This window comes from Anthonomus grandis, chromosome 16 (assembly GCF_022605725.1).
Source record: "Anthonomus grandis grandis chromosome 16, icAntGran1.3, whole genome shotgun sequence".
NCBI lineage: Eukaryota > Metazoa > Arthropoda > Insecta > Coleoptera > Curculionidae > Anthonomus > Anthonomus grandis.
Window position 1 is genome coordinate 15,519,908 of NC_065561.1, and position 25,548 is coordinate 15,545,455.

Here is a 25,548-nt window from a genome sequence, read left to right on the forward strand (position 1 = left end):
ATTCACTACATTTGTGCTAACCTGCACTGCAAAATAATAGAGTGTATAGTAAAGAATTTAGCTCTTCTGAACTTCTTATTGTTATAAAAATCACCAATAAGTTACCACAAAACACCATATAGCCAAAAAATATAAACATCCCCGATTATATGTCTCTCTTTGGCTGATCCCAATTTTTACATTCCCTGGAAAGTAGATATGCCCATAGGATCAAATTTACAATTTATTGGTTCCGGCATTTGTAAACTTGAAAATAACTCGTTGGTTTTGATAAACACGCACCTCGAATGGATTATCTCAGGTGTCTTCAAATTTGTTTGATTGTGAACAAAGACATGAATCATTTTTTACACAAATCGCGGAGGAAAATAAATGGGAAGATAAGCTAGAAAATATGCTCACGATGTATCGAAGAAATTCCCCAAAAATCGCACCACATCGTCTGGTGTTAGAATTTCAAATCATCTGCATAAAACAAAAAATCGCTTATAATATAGAGAGTAAAAAATAGGTGCTCCAGATGGTCAAATTCAGAAAAATGAACAACCATTATCCAGATAACTTATTTGCCACCCACTAGAAATTAATGTACCCAGGTAATGTAATGTAAGTAATGTACAGGCTGACTATATCAAATGCCTGGGAGAAGTCAGTATAGATAGGGTCAACCAATCCCATTTCTAAGTGCTTTAGTTACTAAAAGTCCAACAAATTTTAGGATGTGTGAAAATATGACCTGTGTGTTTTATTTACCTTATCTTAAAACAATAGGTCAATAGGTCTCAATCAGTCCATATTCCTCCCTGCTGGACATAGGCCTCTCTTGATTGCTTCGATACGTAACTCAGCATTTGTGATGTGAAAAATGACAAACTAGTAAATCTAACTGATCTGATGTGCCATCTGATGTCCCAAATGGTGCTCAAGTGGATCTTAGTTCGCAAGTTTGATTATCTCTGTTTATACGGATTTCGCAGCCGAGACACATGCATGTAGACAGTATTCATTACCTGTAGCATTTAGATATATAGGATCTATTACTAAGGTATGTCGATGGTCTATTGTACAGCAGGAGAGTGACTTTAAGGTCAAAGGCTTTTTCGTAGTCCACGAATATCAGGGCAAGTGGTTTATTGTATTCAATGGTCGTTTCTATAAGATTCTTTAAGACTTAGAGGTGATCGTTCGTGCTATAACCTGCTCGAAATCCATATATTTTTTTTAAATATCGGGTCAATATTCCTAACTGCACAGTACTGTAACTGTCAAGTGACTTCCAGCGACAATGCGGCTCCTTATATACTCGGCTGACCATAATTCCGGATTATTCGATGACCTTCGAGATGTCTTGCGATGTGTCGTTTCGGAATGACAGAGAATTAGCTGATTTCTCGGTGATATGCGAGATTAGTGATGTCACCTTTTTTATGTATTAGGTTTGATACTAACGTAAAAACATCCCAAATATTTCCGATAAATTGACAAAAATAAACCCAAAATAAAAATATTAAAAGCTTAGAAACCAAATGAATTTAAAGTAAAAATGCAAAAAATAAAGCCCGGTAGCCACCCAAGAATACCAAAAGAATCGAAAGTTGGTATGCCACCGTGGTAGCGCTGCCATAGGTCGTACCTCTCGATCGTCGAGCGGTCCTATCTCTGCCGATGTCAAAGAAAACGAAATTGTGCTAATTATAATGCAAATTGCCCACATAGCAGATTCCTGTTTTATCAGATCGTCACTGGGACATTACTTTTTGAAATGCTGCTGACGCTGTCGCAATGAATGGTAGATACGGGAGGCACTTATGGTATTATAGCAGTGTTAGCGAAGACTTTTACATTATGACGGTTCTATATGGGGATTGTAAAAGTGGTAAATGCTGTTTCGGTTTGAATCTGCGGGTTAACGACTATTGTATTATCAATAGATTTATGAAATGAATCCTCACCATACGAGTATTGCAATCGTTTTCATGAAGATGCGTTAGTTTCTTGTCATTGCCCTAAATTATTAATTTTTCTTATTCATTTCGGGTGCAAAAATTCTTGAGTTCAAAATAAATATTTTGACAGATGACGCAGTCAACTTGTACAAAAGAACCCGGGTTTTAGCATTTAACAGCGCTGCATTCAGATTGAAATCATTTTGAAAACTGCAAAAAACGGGCGTTCTCATGTGTGGGCTCAGATTTAAGACCTGGGGCTGAATGAACTTCATTTTGCCGGTTTGATTTTAGTACAACAGTTTAAAGTAAGATGCTCATATGTTATATTAACAATACTGTTTTGCAGTGTACGTGAGTATCTTATATAAAGAAAAAAATTTGGTAAACAGCTTTATATTTATTTAAAGTATGTTTAATGTTCATAAAATTTTAGTATTTATTCAAATTCTTAACAGCAGTTCAAAAATTATTATTGTAGCGTTTTTCCCGTTTGTTAATGTGTGAATTAAATACTCGATTGCACAAAAATAGTCAATTAATTTATTTACACACTTAAACTACTAAACACGACTACTAGTTTTCTAGTCTTTATTTATTTACTACTATTTATTTCCTATTTAAACATCGTGCCAATATTCCGAACTGCACTGTACTGAACTGTCAAGTGACTCCCAGCGATAACGCGGCTCCTTATATACTCGGCTGACCATAATTCCGGAAGATTCGCTGACCTTCGAGATGCCGTGCAATGTTGCCATTTCTGAATGACGCAGAATCAGCTGGTTTCTTGGCGTTTCCAATATCGTTAATAAAGCAAAGTGCACTATATTTACGAAAATCCTCGTGCTGACCTTTAATTTAAATTTCCCGCCCCTGAATATGTTGGTAACAACTGACATACTGTGCGTTTGCCAGGGTTCGTTTGTTTATTTTGTCGATCACAGGAATTTTCTGTTGCAACATTTTTTAATTGCAAGTTAAGACCTTACAGTTTAATAAAACAAACGCTTCTGCTACCAACAGAATTAGGGGCGGGAAATTTAAATTTATATAGCCAGTTGGTCGCACCGAAAATATATACGCTTGCCAACAAAGTTGCGTTCACATGATATGGATCGAAGTTTATTTGGTATGACCTATAGAATGAAAAATGTGAAGAAATGGAAATGCTGGAGCGAAGAAACGATCATTTTGCTTACGAAAATAAAGCAAGTGGTAAAGAAAAACCGAAAATGCGTTACAGAGTTGTTGCAGATACCGAGGATCTCAAGATACACTAGAAATCATACAAAGACTAGTTCTTCAAAAGCGTGGACTGGCGGCACTTTGCTAACATACTGAAACAGGAAGTTCTAAATACATTAAGGAATAGAAAAAACGAAAACCTATTGGACCATACCAAGTGCACATAAAGATAATAAAACTTTTGGAAGAAAAAACATAGATGCCCTAGAACAAAATTTATTCCACATATCATTCCTAAGGTTAAGAAAAAAACAAGCGCAAAAAGTGCGATAAATATAGAATATAATAAACTTTTAAGTTTAGTGAAACATCTCCTCAAGATGCTCCTTAAAATCATCATCTATTTAAGAAGTGCGAGCAGGATATCATATACAACAGGATATTTGTGAGACTACTGGTTGGCCTGGACGTCTTGTTTTAAAAATGTTAAAACCAGAAAACAAACACAACAAAGGCGTTCGACTGAGTATGTGAAACTCTTAGGTATAATAGAGCCAAGGGGTCTAGATAGAAACTACATTGCAATTATCAAAAATTGTATTGGGATCAAAAAGCAATAGAGAAATATAGCAACATAACAATTAAACCAGCTATGTTGTATATTTTGTCCTCAATATTAATAATTAATTTATACTTCGAATATATTTTTGAGGAGGCAATTGAGACACAGTGATGGGATTAAGATCAACAAGAAATTGGGTTATACCGTCAACGGTCCATGATGGATTGGTCGAGGTGGTCCTGTTGTCTGGCCACCAAGATCACCCGATCACAGTCCGCTTGATTTTTATTTTTGGGGGTGCATGAAAGATTTATTCTATGTGCAAGTTTCAATTACAAGAAGATTTATTGCAGTTGAATAAATACGATAGAATAAGGGCCAAACATGGATAAATACGTCATGTGTTGGCTTACGAACACAAGCCTGCAAGGCAACGTTAATATATGGAGTAAGTCTTTCCCTTTTTCATGCATTGGTTTTTTACCACGATTTTCAAACTCTCTGAGCTGAAGTACATCGACTAATACATTCATCTTTATATAACACATGAATTATTTCATTCATACTGCCGCGCCGGGGTGGTTATTCTAATACGCATTACGAATATTCAGAATATTTATCCTTGCTCCATATTTTTGCAATGAGCTACAACCAAATCGAAATTCTTACAAACATCCTGAATGAATTAAAAAAAAGAAAACTTTACTTCCTTTACACATTAAAATTCCAATAATTATAAAATGTCATCCGCTTCATTGCACTTTGTTCAGTATACAAGCGAGCCCTTGACATCCCTATAGACCAACCGTTCCTTCCACAGAACAAGTCCCATAAATTTTCCCGAAGAAAAACAAAATAGTTTCAGCGGAATATCATAATCAGTTTAATTTTATCTCGTAATTATTAATTTATAAATGCAATGGTGGTTCTTACGAAGTTATTAATTGCCGCGGTGTTAAGTGAACCAGAAATAAAGAGATATTTTCCAAGTTTATTGCGGCTTGTTTTTCTCGTTAAGGTGGTTCATATTATCATATTACATATCAGTTTTGTAATGATCATAATTATAAAATGGCATATTTTATTGTTGCAAAAAAAAATAAAATGCTGTTTTGTTTTGTAAAGGTTCATTAATCATTGTTGTTGATATACGGAATACCCACATAAACTTCTTAGAAACCCCAGAAGACTGAAACAACCAACGGTTCGCTTTGGTGTTACAGTGGAGCCCAAAAAAAGACCGTTATGGTCAACAGTGAAATACGACAGCTGGCATACTAAACTGTTTATTGTTGTAAAGCTTATTTATTTTTGAACGATTAAAGAAAGGAGTTATTACTGCTTATTGTGTGTGACGTCATTGTTTTTTTAAGCATGAAAAAAGCAGGCTAATAAAGCCGTGCCAGAAATATTCGTCTTTTTTTATGTAGGCGGTTGCCCAAATTTAACCTGAAAGTTTTAATCCTTTTTTGTCAACAAATTAAATAAGATGACTTTTGCGAACTCTTGGCTAATTAGTTTTTGATGACTGTTAGTCATCCTAAATATTTCTTAGAAGAGTACTTACTTAAAAGTGTAAAATGAGGAATCAAATCAGTATGTAGCTGAAAAAAACTAAAGATTTGTTTAGCATTCCTAAAAAATAAACATCCCTTAGCAGTTAGTATAACTTCCAAACGTAACTTTCGAAGATATTTGACAACGATCATATACAGGTTGGGGAATCAATTATTACGAATAGAGAGATGCTTAAGGCATTTCTTGCGGTCTGCTACTTGGCTGCTGCGTGGTTGTATTTTAGTACCACTATATGTCTGATTTTAGTGGGAGTGACTGTATTACTTGAAATAAATTTTTTAATGTATTTTCGTCTTTAAATGTTTTCGTGTTTGTAAATGGTCTCCTTAAGATAACCCCAAATATAAAAAGTCATATATAAATTTTTGTTTAGGTTTCATGTAGTTTATTCGATGCGTTAATTTTATCTAAATTTGATTCTCTTCATGAAGATCCTGAAGATAGAAGGGTTAATAAAATAATAGCAAAATTGCATAATTTAATGAGAGACAAATAGTAACTAGAGTTTTTCAGGCAATTCATCGAAATTTCCATATTTTTTTCTATCTGTCAATAAGAGCTAGACAAACCAAGAAAGTTAGTTAATAATACAAGAGCTTATACTTGTATGGAGGGACCTAGAAGTGCAGTAAGATTTGAAGAAAAACTGTAATTATAATAAAATGTATATGGTGTTAAGTCGAGGACAATTTTTTTATTTACCTCATTATATAACTTGATTTACTTGACTAATAAATGTAAATAAAATCAAGATATTTTTCTAACCTGAAATGATAGTGAATCAAATGTAATAAAATTTGCAAGCGATAAAGCTCGTATCCAGCCAGACACTATATTAATAAGTAGTAAAAGGTGCAGTGTTTCCAAGATAATGAGATACCATTTTAATAAGAGAGATACTTTAAAATTACATTTAGTTTTTCACATCAAAATAACATTATTTTGATTAGTCTTCTATGTAACTCCGAACCGGTTCACACACTATACAGGATTAAGAATATATCTGCCCACTTTTAATAAATTTTAATCTAAAATTAAAATCTCCTCGTCTCGTATCTTTATTACCTTTGATACTTTGAACGGCGTCCCATAATATTTTAATAACCAAAAAGATAAAAAAGATTTATAGTCAGAATTAGAAATAGGACTTTCAGCAAATAATTGATAAGACATTTAGCTAATATTTACCGACATCCTTCATAAAAATCAAACATTACCAAAACCGAAGGGTAAATATTGTGAAAATTAATACCGGTGCGGTTTTAACCCGACATAAACATTAAACATATCACCAAATCGGTTTGACTGGTGTTTAGAAATGTGCATGTCAGGCCGTACTTATTATGCCTCCATAATTTTCAACTGTGCAGTTTGTTGGGAAGGATTTTAAATAAACTTTAAGAGTTAGCGTAAACTTGTGGTTTTACTTCCGGGTTAGTTGTGGCGTTAGAAATTTTAATTATTTGTGGAAAAATTGATGGCATGCAGGCCTTGGGGGAAAATGCTGGCATCGAGTTCATTCACTCTAGAAAGGAATGTGAGAAAGAAAATGTTGATACATGTTAAGTAATAAAAGAAAGGGAATAAATCGAAATTTGAAACCGTTCTAATAAATTGTGCCACTGCACAGAAATCCTTACAGGTCAATACCATAAAACACAAAAGTATAGAGAAGTGGTGGTTGCATACAAACTGATAGAAATTCTTCTGACCTCTCGGTTGGCAACGGAAACTAACTTGACAGTTCGCCAATTGGATCGATCAAAATGGTAGAAAGGCGTGGCCAAATTAAGGCGGGAAAATCAAATTTCATTAATAAGAAATTTCATAATTTTTTTAATCACAATATCTGAAGTAAATATTTAATCACAAAGCTTACTGATAGAAAATAGGGCCTTTTTGACGTGTTAGCATCAGATATTGGTCGGGATAAAATAAAACTCTTTTAAAAAAAAGTTAGTGAACTGTAATAATCAGTTAAAAATTTTGTACTACATATCTCCAATTTCATAATGGAAATAAAACAATGTTTTTTTTAATACATTTATTATTTAATTTTCCTAAAAAATAATTACTTTTGACTTTTCACAATTTAACGAGAAGCTTTGATTTTCTGTTTGCCCGGAAGAAGGCTTAATGTAGGCCGAAACGTTGGCAATTAAAGGAAAAAATTTGGAAAACTTTTTTAATTGATCTTTTATCCAACTAAACCCTTAATTATTAACTAAAATTTAAATATTTTAAAGAGGAAACTTCAACCGAATTTGATTTTATTAGAAATTAAAAATTGACAATGGAAAAACGTTACAGCAATAAATAAAATCACATTTTCTTATTGGAAGCTTGGAATTGCTGCAAATCAATTAGAACACTACTGCTGATATTGAAAGAGAAACTTTTTAGAAAAACAAACCCAACGCACGCTTACGATATATATTCAAAAGCGAACTCAAATGATATGACAAATGATGTTCCATTAGTCAGTGTCAACAACGTCATTTCTGTCAGCTCCCTGCCAATTTTCCCAAGCAAGATGGTCCACGTACGATTCCAATACCCACCATACATGTGGACAATACTTTAGAAAAAGAAAAATTTTTCTTGAAACAAATATTAGAACTTGATCACAACTACAAGATTAGTCGACTGTGTTAGGTTTGACAGTGAGTGGTTTGATCATGCTACTCTGCCTTACTACTGTTTAGATGTTTCCAAGCAGAATTTCAATTAGTTGAACTAATTGATTGGGAGAAGCATTTTTGAAATCAACCACTTAAGGCAACCCAGTTCCAAGCATGGAACCGTTTTATTGGCATGAGGTAGACTATAGTCAGCACCACCCTTGACCACTTTCATTAACCTTTTCTACCACTTTCACTAACCTACTCAATTCTTTCAGTACTAAGGATATGAAGATCCAAAAATGTTTTCTATCAGTCCTCATCTTTCGCACTTTCCAATAAGGTGATAAGCCGTTTCCTAATTGGAGTTCAGCAGACTTTGCACCACTGAGATAACAACAATAAGATACGCTTATAACTCCTCTATTCGAGACAGCAGTGAATGCTGCCTTAGCTCTAGTAATAGATCTTTGACTTGCAAGCAATTATTGATCCTTATTAAATTGTATAAGGCATTAATTGTATGATTAGTATTTTCCCATACCTATTCGTCTAGGAGTTCGGAGATTTGCCAATCACTCATTTCGAAAAAGGGTTTGATCCCTGCGATCCTATATAAGTTTAAAATGTTTGATATAAAATATCAGGTTTTAAGATAGTTCTTACTAGTTTGTTGCTTTCTTTATTGTTCTACCACCTAGTAATTTTTTCCAGTATAGTTTGGTTCTTGTTCAGCAGATTCTAGACTATTGCAATTATACTTTCAGCGCTTGTAATTAATTTTATTATATGTTTCTTTTATTAACATGCGGCACGTCCTGGTATCCAGGCTTTGTTACTGCCCTTTATCAGTTATCAGTAAATAATGATAAGGTACTTGACGAATTGTTTCATCGTTACACGAATACTTAATCATTTTAGTATGATCAGCGAATAAGAATATTTCTGATCATATAGTAACGTAGATTTTGATTGATATGAGTTTATTCATCGTTCAATATTTGAAGTCCTCTGTTTGTTGTTATGGTAAAAGCACAATAAAGTAATTTGTGCATCTCTTAAGCGTGCGCAGTGTACCCAGATCTCAGCAGTTTCGCAAAAACGCAAATCTATTTCTGTGACCTCGAAAATTATTCTGTTCAAATAAATGCAGACCAATAAGATATCTTGTAACGTTTTTATTTAAATTCAATAAGCATAACTTACATTAATGTAATTAGTGTGCTGGTTAAACAAAACTATTTAATCAACTACAGATAAATGAAATCGATCTAAATTAAATAACAAATAAAATAGTAATCACTATACTAATAAGTTGATAAATATGCACATTATATGCAAACGTAGATGAAATATTGATAACAATTCGAAGTTTTAACATAAGATGGCGTGCTAAAATATGAAATGCTGTGATACCTAATTGTACTTTGTCTTGTATCTGGTTTGAGTAATCTGAGGTTCAAGTTTTAAAGGTAGTAGTTATATGATTATACCTCCATAGTATCTCGCAGATCATGTCTGTCCGCTCTCTCCTAAACTGATGTCCTTAGGAGTTCGGTCAACTGACTATAGAAGTGTGACTCAAAGAGGGTTTTTATCCTCTTTAAATACTTTCCAAGGTCTATCCTAAGGCTTTGCCCGTGAACTCTAGCCCTAAATTTAAATTTAATCTTGGAGATCTCAAATATTTTTTCCCAATCTTTTTGATGAGGAATTTAAACAGAAAAGTATGTAAATATTTAATATACTAATTATCTGAGTTCTAATGTGTATATTTTGTCCATTAGCTGTCTTAAATCCATCCTTAGAACACTTCAATATAAAAAAATCATTAGGTTGTAAGACCCAGAAGATAAAGCCAGCAAAAACGCAATCTATTTCTGTGATCATGAGAAAGTGTTCTCAGACAAACCGCTTGGATGACGAGTATTCTGGTCTAAAAACTGGCTGCAGACAAATATAGACAGTTTGTATCAATTTTATTTAAGTTGAGTAAGAATAAGTGATGGAACAAAACTATTTAAGCAACTACAGATTAATGCAATCGACGTAAACTAAGTAACAAACGTAAAGGAAATATTGATAACAATTCTCGTACTTAACATAAGATCGCGTAAATATCGGATACTGTTGTACTTAATTTTGGAAAAATAGAGGCAACTCGTATCTGGCCACGTCTCTCAAGCTCTACTTTAAGTTGACATTTCTTGAATTCGATCAATTGACTATGGAAGCGTGAGTCAATTTGAAGTATCAATATCAAAAGAGGTTTTGTCCTGTACTGTCCAAGATCTAGCGTTAGTTTTTGCAGGTAAATGCCAGCCCTAACTTCAAAGTCAGTCTGGGAGTTCTTCCATATAATTTCCCAGTCCTGATAAGGAATGTGAACAGAGTAGCTTATAATGATTTAAAATATTAATTACCTGAGTACTGTGGTGTAAATTTTGTCCATTAGCTCTCTTGAATCGATCCTTAGATATCTAGGGAAAATTTCCTTAGCCTATAGATTTTGAGGCAATAGAACTAGTCTTTTTAATTAGGCCATTGATTTCAAATGTCTTGTCTATGTCTTTTGTTAGAAGTCTTAATATATGTTTATATTTTTTTAAATTAAGTTTTTCTTCCTTTTTTTCAGAGATGGCAGCGACGTTGGTTTGTACTGTACGACGATGGAGAACTGAACTATTCGGTGGACGAGCATGTAAGTACCTTAAGAAAGTTGTTCTTGTTTTTCTCAAAATCGATTCTCGTCTATCCAGTTAGGCTATAGAGGAAATAAACTACTCCCACAGAACCAGGTGCGGACCGATGCTTGTTAGAGAAAATTTAGAGCGGCAAACGCGATCTATTTATTTTAAGAGGCGATGTAAAAGGGTGTCGGGCCCGTAGGAATAGATATGTAGGTACTACATAAAATTGACTTCCTCGTTCTGACCGGTTTTACTTTTAACTTTTCATGTCACTGATTTGGTTTGATACAGTCGGATTTGGTAGTGAAGAAACAATTAATCTCAAACTTACACTCATTTCTGTTTTTATTTTTATTTTCTTAGTTAAGTTATTCATGTACGTAAGTTACTTTTTAACACCTGAAACAGTTCAGGTTTTTAAACTCGTAAAAAATCTCTTGGCTGATTGAAAGCGACAGTAAAGGCTTCAGCAGGTCGTAAATAATGCGATTAACGTGACTTTTGTTTCGAGTAAATTAATTTTTCGGTTCGAAAAAATCGCACCACGATATTGACAAGAAAGTGAAAGCCGCCATAGTGTAATTGCTGAAAATACGTAATTAAAACAATCATATTACTTTACCATTTTTCACGATCTGTACCCAAGATTTTCGTGACTTACTGAGGTATTAAATAATTTTTTTTTGCATTTAAACGATAATTTAATAAAAAGTTGCATGCCATACATTTGTCAATGGAAAGTAAATCGTAACCGAATGCATTTCGACCGGTAGGCACGCAGTCTTAAGTTTATTGAACTATTTTTTTTTAACAAATGCATACGCGTGTCGATAGTAAGCGTAACTAGTTGACAAACTTTTCCTTTTAAAGAGTTACGCGATCCGTATATACTTTTTTGCAGCACTCTGTATACAACATAAATATAAACGCGTTCCTTTCCGCGTTTTCCTATATAAATTAAACCGCGATCTAAAAACATTAATTACATAACGCATATGGCGTCTTCCCTGCCTCTACATCCTGTTCCATCGATATTATAAATAAAAATCATAGAGACAGACAAACAGGTTCCGAAGGAAATTTATTTCGCTTTCGGAGTGTCAAAAGGAAGTATAGAAGGATTCATAGAGAAAAGAAATTGAGTGCTGAAAAATCAGAACAAACTTTCTTACTTAATTTATTTTTAAAAATCTATAAGTTTCGCAGATACAGACAAATATATCTGTAGGTTTTTTAACATATTTTCAACCTATCTACCCAATCCACTTCAACACAATCCGTATCTTGCAAGAACATACGATATGCACTGTATGTGGGCCAACATTAGCATGCTTTCAAATTATCAGCAACAAGTGAGGCAGAAGTAGTATAAAAAGCAGCTATGTAGTGTAAATGAATGGAAATAAATGCTAGAAGATTAAAAAAAACTGAAAATTATGTATTTAAATTGATATTCAACATTAGACCTTGGCAAGGCCAGTTGAAAGATTAATAGAACATCCTTAGTTTGAATTATGTTGGTACTTTAAACCCATTTTAGAAACCAAAAATAAATTTTCTTTTTTTAATAACTAAACCGGTCACCTTTTGAATACACTTTTACTTGTAACTCCGGTATCCTTCGGAATTTGGGTGGCCAAAAATTATGAGTATACCGACGAAATCATCCTCTACAACTATGCTAATTTTTTTTATAAAAAGCGATTTAGCTAAAAAAAAATATATTGATGGTGACAAAGTAACCCCGTGGTTGGGGCTACTTTGTCACAAAGTTTTATTAACGTTTAAAACGACGTTATACTGACAAAGAAACCCCAGATATAGGGCTAAAATATATTGGCGTGTGTCATATAGGTAGGTACCTAATTTTTTTTAACATCCAAATGGTGAAAAACACGAAAAATAAACAACTTGCCTATACAAAAGTTGAAAAATATTTATTTCTAGTAAACAAACCAGAAAACAAAACAAGAAAATAGGAAACAAACTTATACATACATTTTGGTATCGGTAGGTAGTAGGCAATTAATGCCTAAATAAACAGGAACTTTCATACACAACCTTAATGCTGTAGTAAACATACAAAAATATTCAACTTAACATAAACTCAACAAAACAAAAAGTGAAAACTTCACTGAGGTTCATCAATACGGCACTAAACGTTAAGGCACTAGACTTTAGTTAGGCACATATTCGTCTTCTTCGTCTGTATGATAGGGATCTTCATCCGAACTATCTTCACATCTATCACAAATGAAATAGTGATCCCTACTATCATTATTACAGATGCCACAAATCCATTTTTGGCATTTGCAGCATTTTATCCATTCAACTCGATATTTGTAGTTTTCCCACAAACACTTACAGATGCCACATTTGTTTGAATCATCTATTTTTCGTGTCGATTTTCTTAATGGGAGATTTTTTTCTTTACCCTTAACACCCAACTTTGATTTATTTGTTGCGCTCTTCGAATTTCCTTTAGAGGTGGATGGTTCTGCATCATCATCGACAATATTCTCTTCGCCAACTTTCGAGAATATCACGCCATCTCCATAAGTCCAGTTATCGTCATCACCTGTCGTCTTTTTAATTTATATAACATTTTATTAACTTCATTACAATGAAATTCATGACAATTTGAAAAAACTGAGCAAAATAAGTGTTAATTGCTAGTTAGGATCGGATATAGTGGTCAATCTTTTTTTGTAATATCAGAAAAGTGTATATCTAGATTTTAAAGAGTTGTATTTTTTTATTAACTAATAAAATATGCCCATACAGATAACTTTCGTACCACCCAATCGCCGCGTCAGAATTTTTGCCTTTTTGAACGATTTAAGTGAAAGTGCGAACGAACCGCTTCTTGTACCGCCTTGCTGATCCTATCGATCTTTAACTGATAGCAAAAAAAAAACCTGAAAAACCGTACGGAAAAATGTTGATTTATTGCCGGTGCGTAAGCGATTATAAGAAATTATGTCTGGTTCGCTCGCTATGATATGTCAGATTTCTATTTGCGATTGCGATATCGGATATATATATTCAAGCCCGGCGGTCATTGATCTTTTTTTGTATTTTTCGGTATTAGTAAATTATCGAAATCCAATTTGAGTGATTTGTTGAATTTTATGGTCGGAATTATTGATATTTATTGATGGGACAGGGGTTTTCAGAGGAATACTTATATATTAATACTTACTTATTATTCATTGAATATTTATATTTAGAAAGTACTTAGGTGGGCTCAAAACTTTCCCAAAAAAAAATTGACCCTTGATTTGGAATATTTCAAAATTAAAGATTTAAGACAATTTAGTTAAAATATTGTAATTCTTTATTAAAATATCTCTGATACATAATAAGATGCTGATCCTTTGATGAAGGTAATTGTCCTAAAACCCTTAAGTTTGGAGCTACAGTTAATAAAAATTTATTAATAACTTTCTAGATATGTTTATGAAATTTAGCACACACCCTCTGAGTATTAACAGCCATTTTTTGATGTAAAAGATTTTTTTAGAGTTTAACCAGTGACGTTCGGGCAAGAACGTAGACTAAATATTTTTGAAAAATATTATGTACACACTGCTTTTCCATAAAATAAAAACTGTTTTTATAATCCCCATTCATTTTAGGGTAAATTTGATTTCTTGCCTTATTTCGTCCGATATTCGATTTCCGTGCAAAAAAGGAAAATTTTTATGCATGGTCAATTTATTAGTAAAAAAAATTAAGTTATTTATTTTATAAACATATGTACATACATTATTTTACCATTAAATTAAAAGAGCAATACGTGAACCAAAATGAGAAGAGTTTAGATTAGCTCTTGAAAGTGACCACCATCGGCCATTATGCATGTTTTATCTCTTCTCATCATTGAGTTTCGTACCCTTTGACAAATGCCTGAAGTAATTCTGATAGTGTCACAACAAGCTATTAGGCGGTTTCTTAACTCCACTTTGGTATATACTGGAGTGCTGTAAACCAACGTCTTAAGATCTCCCTATAGAAAAAAATCGAGACTGTTTAGATCTGGGGATCTAGGTGGCCACGAGTGTGATCCTCCTATCCAACGATTATTTTAATGTTGATTTAAAGATTCTCGTACTTGGTGACTGAAGTAGGCAGGTGCACTATCATGCATAAACCACATACGATGTCGGGTGAAAATAGGGACGTCGTCTAGCAAGGTTGGTAAGTCCTGTTCAAGAAACTAGCGATCATTATTTCCGTTCAATCTACTTTGTAGAAAAAAAAGACCCAATTAAATAATAACCAATAATTCCAGCCCATACATTTACAGAAAATTGCTCTTGGTGATGGGTTGGGTTGGGTGGGGATTTTCGGCAACCATTTGAAGAAACCATTTACAGAAATTTATTTGTAATGGAAAATTCCAAGGAAGTAAGCCCTGGACTTTTTGGATTTGATACGGATATAGTAAATAATCATAAAGAATTCTCCATACTAGAATAGGTTTTAATATCCCCCACCTTTGTTGAACCAGGATGATTGAAGTTGCAGTGTAGACATCTTAAAAGGGCAGTGCTAAGTTTCCAACTCATTCGTGAACTTAATGCTTGACTTAATGTTATTAATGTACTTCAGAAGACACTCTTCAGAAATTTAATTATTTGAACTGGTTTTCTCAAGTTCTGAAGTTAATGAAATTATTTATTTCTTCCAGGCAGTCCAGGGATTCCAGGTTTTAACTTCCTGGAAGAATTAAAATATGACTATTCAAATGTTGGAGACGACTTAAGTGGTTTAGTCTAGAACATATTGATAAATTGCTGAAATATTAAGTCTTCCTAAAGCTCTGGACAAGTAAGGAAGTAAAGAAATTATTTATTTTTTCCAGGCAGTCCAGGGATTCCAAGTTTCAACTGCCTGGAAGAATTAAAATATGACAACTAAATTGTTAAAGACGACTTAAGGGGTTTGGTGTAGATTGATAAATTGATTAATAGATTGACACATTGATAAATTGCCAAAATAATTATATTAGATTTTCCTGAAGTTCTGGATAACAAAGGAACTAACAAAATTATTTATTTATTCTAGGCAGTCCAGGAATTCTAGGTGTCAACTGCCTGGAAGAATAAAAATATGACAACTAGATTGTTAGAGATGACTTTAAGAGTTTGGTCTAGATTGATAAATTGATTAATTTGAGAAATAATTATATTAGAGTTTCCTGGAGTTCTGGATAATAAAGGAGCTAACGAAATTATTAAATTCTTCCAGGCAGTCCAGGAATTCAAGGTTTCAACTGCCTGGAAGAATTAAAATATGACGATTATATTGTTAGAGGCAACTTAAGGGGTTTGATCTAGATCATATTGATATATTGCTGAAATAATTTTATTAGGTTTTCCTAAAGTTCTGGATGACAAAGGAACTAACAAAATTATTTATTTTCTCTAGGCAGTCCAGGAATTTCAAGTTTCAACTGCCTGGAAGAATTAAAATATGACGATCATATTGATAGAGATATCTTAAGGACTTTGATCTAGATCCCATTGATAAATTGCTCTTTGAAGTATCGCTTTTGTTTCAAATTTTTAAATCTAACATCATATTAAACCCACATCTTGCGTTTGTATTGAGCTATGTCTATAGCATGCTCATCGCTCCACTCCATGTATATACTCCACTGAAGATTATGACGAACCCATCGGAAATCCTCTGTCCTGGACGTATAACATACCCTTGAATTAAATAAAAGTAGTATTTATAAAGATAAACCTCTAAAAGGTCCTTTACTCCCTCCAAGGAAGTCCAGTGTATTCTGCAAGTATTTTGTTTTGTCTGAGTGTTTCCTTGGTGATGTCGGGGCCGGCATTTCTAGAAGTTAAATGGTCTAAATTAATGCTGGAGCAGATTATTTAAAGATGTATCTCCTTGGGAATACTTTAGAGGTTTTTAAAATTCTTAGTCTAACATGGTCAACAGAACTAAAGATTTAGCCCCGACAATGGTAATAAACATAATCCCTTAGACATAACAGTATATTTAAGGACTGGACTGACGGAATCTGGAAGACACTTGCAAAGAGAAAATTCATATCGAATATTGTATGAAACTACATGTTGAAACTAAAGAAGTTAGAAAATCCTAACAATGAAAAGCTTCTGTGGGTATCGGGACACAGCGGTGTAGCAGGAAATGAGAAAGAGAATGAACTTATTAGAAGAGGGTTTGTTAGTCTTGCCAGCATTGTGGGTGTCACACAGTACCACACACAGAGGAATACGGACCTAAGTCATAAATACGACAGTTTACTAGAAACAAATTAACCTTTTAACAATCAGAGATAACCTAAGAACAATTATAGGGATAAGAACAATTTTGAACTGTACACGTGGCACTTAAAGGACATTTTAATAGAACTCGTATATACCTACAATGAAGACCTGATCTGTAATCCATGCAAAAAGGAATCAGGGACCATACCCTGCATTCAGGAAGGTCCATATTCTGTGCAATACAATCATCTCATGAACTGTATCCATGTTTTTCTTTTCATTTTTAATATAATAAATCATAATATCGTATGTCCATTCACATAATGGCCCTTAATAAAAAATAATAAGCCGCTACTAACCATATACATTTCCCCAACAACGAGATCATTAAAAGCAACACGCATATATATCGGCAGGTTGTCGTTATAATAACTTCTCAAGTGCTTCCGCTTGCCGCCGCTATCTTCCCGCCGAAGTTGATTATCTTCGAAAATCATCATCTTCTATCTCTGGTCTTCTATATAGAAAGAAAAACGAGAGTACACCAAACACATCCGCATTGGCTGCCGATATGTGCATCGCGGTTTCATTCATTTTGTTGTTCGTTACGTCGGTATGCCGCGGTCGTTATAGGACTATAGAGAATACCTTCGGATACCCATACTATATGCGGCTAATAGGAATTTGATAATAGTACCATTTTTGGTTTATCACCAAGCGCACCATGAGAAAATCGATCTATAGGTTGTGTCTAGTGGTTTATAGGTTGTACAGTAGAGCTAGGAGAAACTCTATTTAGAAAAGTTTGGTCTAAAGAAGTGATTTCTATAGTAACCTCATTTTTGTAGTTCTGAAGTTAGATCTAACAGTTTTTTTGCTATAGTGTGTAACTGTTTTGGGATTTTAGTGTTTTCATGAACAATTTTACTAGTGATGTCATTTCTGTTCATTTGAATGTCATCGCTGTCATAGTCATAATCAATTTTGGTCTATAGTGGTTATGGGTATTCTGACTATTTTCAAAATGAGGCAGTCAACATTCCTCAAATTTTGTTGCTCTGGACCCAACAAGATACTAAATTCAGACTCTAAATCTTCAATAGCATCGTTAGATTTGAAACTACTTAATGTTGGCTTTGGTTGAGAGAGAACAGATGAAGTAATATATGTTCAAATTACCGTTCAGAAAATTCATTTTGTTGCAAAATATGTGTTCCTCAGAAATGAAAAATTACATGAGAGCTTAAGATCTTCATAACTAAAGTATTCAGTTTCCTTATACTTAGTATAGATTTGCGTAACATCTAGCAAAATGAATTTCACGTCTAATAAATAAAGAACTGACAAAGGATCCCTGAAGAAAACGTGATAAAAGTCTAGTCATAAAAAATATCTCCAAACAAAAACTAATGATGATTATTTGTTGTTTACTCATCTCGGGGCCGAGTGTAAAAGAGAAACACAATAGTATTATACAAATTATATAACTGATGTGGTATAAATATTAGAAAAAATTCTTCGAATTTGTGGAGATTTATTAATGATAAGAGAAAATGTACCCAACCACATACATCTTTGTGATCAATCTGCAGATAATTTATATCATTGCTGACCTGTTCGCTATCTGAAGATATTTATCTAGCCATCTACAGAATTCATGATCATTAGGTCCGAATAATTTGCCAATACCAACTAATTTACCATTTGCATGTTCTGTTAAATTTCTCCTTGGCATCTTATGATTTTTTGGACTTATGTAAACATAGTTATATCACCCCTATTAATAAGTCAGGTGATACACAAGAACTATCATGGTATCTCTAAACAGTCAGCTATTCCAAAATTCTTTGATCAGCTCATGAATCAATTCAATTGGCAGTATGGAGGATTATTGTCTGCAGAGCAACACGGATTCACAATTGGTAGATCCACAGTTACTAATTTGTTGCAGTACGAAATATATCTGCTGAAGGTTTGGGAGAGCAAAAAACAAGTGTATTCCAAGTATACTGATTCCTCCAGAGCTTTTGACACAATTAATTGCGGTTTAGTTTGGGATTAACCAAGCGATCAGCTTTTTAAAGGGTGAAGTGAAGCTTTTTAATTATCTATCTAAGATTATTGAGGTCTCTTCAATGGTTATGCCTCAAAACGGCCATTGCTCACCCTTATTATTCAATCTCTTCAAGAACGGTATTGGTGATCAATTTTTATCTAAGATTTTGCTCTTTGCGGACGACTTGTATAAAAGTGTGCGGATCTTGAATTACATTCTTTTACTAGCTTTTTCAATAATTTGATTCAAATAATAACCTCCAATAAGTCCAAGTCCACTCCCTGGATGTCTTTTTTTTTCCCTTAAAATATGGAGCAACTAGAAAGTATAAATTTCAAGAAAAAAGTAAATATTGCTAATTAGCACCCTTTTCAATTTTTTCTTATAATGATCTTTAAAAATAAAAAAGTTATTGCCTTCCAAAGTCTGAGATGCCGCGGTTACTCGATGACGTCACAATACACAACTCCTTTTATCTCAAAACAAGCGTCCGCTTAATTCAGTGCAATTCTTAGCCGTTGCGAGGCGATTTTTGTTGCGTTTTGTGTACTGTGACGTCACAATTTTAGCTTAGTGCACAAGAAATTGAATTTGTTTGTCAGTTTTGAAGATAACGAAAAATGTTTTCTTTTATTTAGAATGTTAAAGAGTGTTAAATAATGCCTAATTACACGATATTTTCTGATATAGAAAGCTTCCTAATTAAAGAAGTAGAACTCTTTAGAAAGAAATGCTTCTAGAGTCGTGGTGTGTTTAGTTGTTATTCGTAGTCGCAAATGGTGACGAGTTCAGAAGCAATTTCTCAAAAACTTAAGGTGCTTGTAGAATTAAGCTTTTAAAATTTTATTGGGAGTTCCTCAATAGGCTTCTCTTGATTCAACTATTATCCTTAGTCCCAGATTTAAAAGCGAGGACGTACTTATATACAAATTAAATTTAATTCATGGGAAAATAATGAGTCATGAATAAAAATATGATATTTAATATAACAATTCATAACTGGTCAGTTTCGCACAAGAAAACCAGTGGCTTGGAACATAAACCACACTAAACAAACTGTTTATAATTTGACCTACAATATATAATTATTTCCATATATTTTCTTTAGTTTTATAGGTTTTGTTCTTGCAAGTATATTTTAGTTTGTGCTTCACAAAACTTCTATGTGAAAGGTTGCACTGCATTATAAAAATAGTATGTAAATAAGAAAATACATCGAGCTGGTTATGTCACTGCCGTTTGTAAGCAAACAAATTCAATTACGGTTTATTTTTGTTTAAGGAACGCCTATCAAGGAAGGAAGCAAATCTTTTACCTAAAGTAAATAAAACACAATAATATTTTCGTCGAAAGGAAAAGTAGAAGTTGTCGTCGCAGTTTCTTATTCGGAAGTAAAAGTGACATGCTCGAAAATGGCCGGTTGTACAGAAAAAATGCGCCGCTGCACTTTTATTCAGAAAATTTTAATTGGTTATGCTGCTCGGGTTTCCACTCGACGAATGCTTGAAATAATCACTAGGGTTTCGTAATGTTATTATTCGCTACTTTCTTATGTCAATGCGCAAAAAAAAAACGAATTAATTATTATTAGTTTGTTTTTCTCTATAAGCCACACACTGGATTTTCTGTACTTTTATTTCAAGAATGTCTAGTTAATCTAAGAACGTTTCTTTTCAGCCCGACACCATTCCTCAGGGATCAGTGGATATGTCGAAAGTATTGGAAGTTACTGGAGCCGAACAAGTAAGTATAGGTTTCCATAAAGGTTTTAGTAACTACTGCCAGATTTTTAACTAAATTAACATAATTGTTTGGAATTTGGATAATTTGTATTTTTCTAATTAATGACCAATTTTTTCTTGTAAAAAACTCTGAATGAATTTGATTCTGATCAGTGACGGTTGTAGAAGATTGGTAGCGGGTCTGACAATGAAACCAACCATAAGTTTCAGTCTATTTTTTGAATGTTATAACTTTTGGCTAGGAGAACATTAACTTGGCAAACTTGGTACTTTGTGGTAGTAGTTGGGCATTCTTTATTCATTTTCTAGGGGTCATTGGATTCAGATACTTTACCTTAAATGGTGCTCTTTAGGGAAGCAATCCTGCTTAATTTTTATTTTTATTAATGACATTTCCGCAAGTATTGGCAGTAAGTTTCTACTTACTATTACCATACTATGACTGCAGCTGTAAGCAGATCTTGAAATAATTTATAAATAGTGTGAAGTTAGCAGACTCTTACTTAATCTTCAGAAATGTAACCAAGAAAGAGCTTCAATCGTAATTTCAAGTCTGTTCTTTCATATAAAATTCGATTGTTACTTACTTATAAAGATTTAATGTACTACCTACTATTAGTTATTATACCAGTTAGTGAATTATATCTTGTTATTTGTTACATAACTGAATTTATTGCATTACCTGTCAATATTTACTTATTAAGATTTGCTTCCTGTTGGATAATAAAACTTTGAATTGAATTTGATTTTGAACTCTGAAATCTCTATCGAATGGAGACAATGGGCGATAGGGTCCAGACAGGTTTTCTAATTTCATGCGAAATTTTGCAAGATATGTGTAAAGCATCGAATCTGATATAGGTATAGGATAAACATGCTACAGAGTATACATTTATAGTTAAAATATTGAGAAATATTGGACGAGTCCAAGTCTTGTTTGACAGATGACAGTTGATTTTTTAGATGACCAGAAATGATGATAATTGGATTATCTAAGGATATTTTGCGAAATTGAAAGAAATCTGTGATCATTTAAGACTGACAATAAAATCAAACTTACCGCAATTAAAGTTCACTAGAAGGCGCTTTGATAATATTGTTTGACAAATTACTTAAGAACTGATTATTGAATTGTCTGATAAATGATAGTTCTGACAGCTAAATTTTCACATGATAAGTACGTCAGTTATTTCATGTTGTTTCATTGTCTTAGTTAAGATATTGTAGAATTCCTAAGAAGCGAATGAAATATTAAAAACCTGAAAGCATTAGGTACCCCTGTAATGATAAATTTTTATGAAAGTATGGCAGCTACAACCCAAAAGGTTATAGTAAATATACACTAGAGTAATTAAAGTGCTGCCAAATGTAACCTATGATGCCACACAATAACCTAAAATAATTATATTAAAGCAGAATTTAGGCAAAATATTAAATCCATCCAACTTTTCCCACATATTAAATCCATTTTGTCCATGACCCCCTTTGAACTGAATTATCTCCAACTTCATCACTTTTTTAAATAAAAACTAAATTAAGAGTAAAGGAAGTAATATTCAACCTTATATAACGGTACATAGTCTCCAATAATGTTCTTACCTCCTATAAAGTCATAATTCGATTTCTTACTGCTTGAATCATATTTTCATTTGCATTAGATTTTTTTCTGTACTACTTCTCTTCTATATGCGATTTCTTATGGAACGTGAGTAGTATACACGTCTGGCTAACAAGGGTCTTGAGTGCGTTTAAGTCGCAAGCTAAACGATAGCGTTTCTCTTTCCACTAACCACAGATCGACACGAATTGAGCGTAGAAGACTCTGTTGTTTTCTCTTTAACACACCTTTGCCCATGAATCTCTGTTGTATGTTATTACATGGGTATTTTGGTAGTGAAGAAATTTACCATTGAATATTCTGTCGCCAGTTTTGACTAGAGTATCCAGTTTTATGTTTATGACCTCTCATTGGAATGTGATGAGGTTTCTCATACACTAAAGAAGAAAAAGCACGTGATGTGTGGAAATGAAATACATCTAACATTAAATGTCTGAAATCAGACAGAAAAGCATTATTTATGAATCAGTGGCTTGAAATTGACTGTAGCACTTATGATGAAAACTTAAGGACTTGGCACTGCTGCCACTATCAAGAAATTTCAATGGTGGAAGAAGTGGAATATTTGCCTTTAATCAGTTAGATCTAATAATGAAGGATTTGGAAACGCTGCAGAAACCAGACAAAATACAAATACTTGCTTTTCCTAAATACTAAATCCATTGTGTCCATAACTCCTTTGAACCGAAGTCCATCACTTGGTGATTTAGTAGAAAACTAGGGGGTCAAGAGTAAGAGAAGTAATATTCAACCTTATATGACGGTATACCCAAGAATATTGTCAGTATGTGAAAATAAATCATTAGAAAAATTGAGGGTCATATCACATGAAATTTTAGATGTCTCTTACAATATTAGAGATTAATGACAATAACAGACTTCATTGGGACTTGATACATGCTGATCCAATATCACGACAACGACTTATCATCCTTGATTCTCTGTTGGCTATTGCATCTTTCGAAATCACTCAAAAATCGAAATTTTAATTTTTTCCAGGTTACTGGCCACCCTCACTCATTAGCCCTCACGAGTCCAGACCGAGTAACATTCGTAAAAGCAGCGAGCCGAGAAGATGCCAGATGGTGGGCAGAACTTCTGGCTGTCTTCCCTCGAAGACATAAACGTAACGCCACCTTCCCAGGGGGTAGAGCTTCACCTAGCTTACCGCAATTGGGAAGGAGCGCTAGCCCACAACCACCTAGACCTCGGTAAGTTTCCAAGCTATTCCTTGTATCTCTAATAATATCTGACTAAATCGTGCTTTACAGACACTTAAGTGTAACAGGACCTTCACCGCGAACAAACTTCGAAACTCCTCCACTAAAAGAGGAAAGGGAATCACCACCGAAGGAAAACGAGAGGGGCGTGATAAAAAGTGACTCAGAAGTGGGATCAGAGACGAGGGGCGTGACTGAGGTTGATGGTGGAAGATGGCCACCTCGACCTGGTTGGTTGCCCGACAGGACGCCGGGCGTGGCCATTGAAAATGCCACGCCCTTGATCAGAAAAGGTTTTTACGTTTTTAAATCAATATTATTTTTGTTATCGTAATATCTTAATCCCAACAGGATTTTATCGATTTTCCACGTCCTATTACTATAAAAATATTGATAAGTTTTGCGAAACTCATAAGTAAATATTTACTAAGGGAATTAAGATTAGGAAAATATTTATATCACTACATTGATAAGTTGTGACACACTTGCTTCGAAATCTGACACAATTTAAAAAAAAAGAGAAGAAAACAATCGATGCTATAAATGTTTTCTCACAAGATCAATCTGCATGCGCTGGCCCAGTTTTAAAGTCGAGATTTAGCGTGGCGATACTCAACGTCTAATTACTGCAAAATATCTGCGAATGAAGAGCGCCATTTATCAAAAACTGTTTTTATGGTCAACGCTAATATGTTTGAAATTCTATACGCTTATCTTGGTTTAATTATGGCACATTTACCACGTTAATTGGTGTATTTGGAATATGGTAAACAAAATTTAATGAGCTAGAAAATCGACGATATTTGTCTAGATTTAATACAGATTCCAAATTAATTAAATTAAAACAATAGTGAAAACTTAACACATGTTTGTTTGAATAGTTTACCTTTTCAGATCCTATGACCTTACGTCTTGTTCTGAGGATCATTTTAAGATGTCGCCACAGATTTTTATTTTGAAACTATGGCGGGAATCTCATTCTCGTACTCATTACATTCGCAACGATATTTAATTTCAAATTCACTTGATAATAATCGATTGTACAAAATAATAATATGGTTTACTGGTTCGTTTCTCCGAACATTTAATTGAGAGAAAATGGTTGGATCAGAAAAGTCAATTTGGTTATTTCGTATCTTGTGACCGAAGAACATAGTCAGTTTATTTCGATGAGTCTCGAGTGAATCCATACCAAGAACATCCAATTGATCTTTATATTCAAGTGATTCCTTGCTAACTCTTAGTTCTTCCAACTTTAACTGAACTGTCTCTTGGCGCCACATTTGAATTCTGTAAAGTGGGGACCATGCTAAGCAGGCATATTCTACAGGATCCCTAACCAGAACGTAGTAAACGAATTTTAAAGTGTTCATATTTATGAAATCCCAGCACTGCCTCATTATAAATCCAGCCATTCAGAAAGCTTTGGATATTACGTTTTCAATATGATTGAAAAATCCCAGTTCAGGGTCAGATGTGCCACGTGCAAGTGAAGTATTTTCAATGTAATATTTATCCAGAATAGGCTCCCTTTGACTTGTAAAGGTAATTTTTTACTCTCAAGCTTTGAGACTTATTCACTATACGCCAATTTATTAGTTTAATGATATTTTTCTGCTTGAGTTGTAATGTCTGCAGCAAAATCTAGTGTTATCTATTTGGTGTTTTGCAAAAAATAAGAATGAGCATTGCTAGAACACAAGAAATTAATCTTCAATAAAGGTTAAGAATAATATTGGTCTTTGATAAGAGCTCTGAGGAGAGCCAGAGGATTCCAGAATATCACATTGGTATAAACATTGCATTTATAAATTTTACTACCTGGAAACCTTCAGTCAAGTAGGATCGAAACCATGTCTATAAAGGATCCTAGATGCCATAACTTGCTTTTAACATCCTAGCTTTGTCAGAAGGACTGAAAGTCAGATGCGTTTTAAAAATCAAACTGCCCTTTATCTATTTGTATGCAACTCTCCACAGTAGCTGCTAAGTCATAACAATGAACTGAAGAAATGAAGATCCAAGCCATGACAGTAAGGTTCTAGCTTTGTTTGAGTGGTCAAATGCCTTTTA

The 25,548-nt window shown here is 33.6% G+C and overlaps 1 protein-coding gene across 1 annotated transcript in view; it reads left to right on the top strand.

Moving 5' to 3' along the window:
- LOC126745527 (protein outspread) overlaps positions 1-25,548 on the top strand; it is a 204,117-nt gene that overhangs the window by 144,788 nt on the left and 33,781 nt on the right. The window contains exons 3-6 of the mRNA XM_050453404.1: positions 10,531-10,596; positions 20,573-20,638; positions 23,255-23,466; positions 23,527-23,768. Coding sequence (XP_050309361.1) covers positions 10,531-10,596; positions 20,573-20,638; positions 23,255-23,466; positions 23,527-23,768 — 586 coding nt within the window. The remainder of the gene's footprint in view (positions 1-10,530; positions 10,597-20,572; positions 20,639-23,254; positions 23,467-23,526; positions 23,769-25,548) is intronic.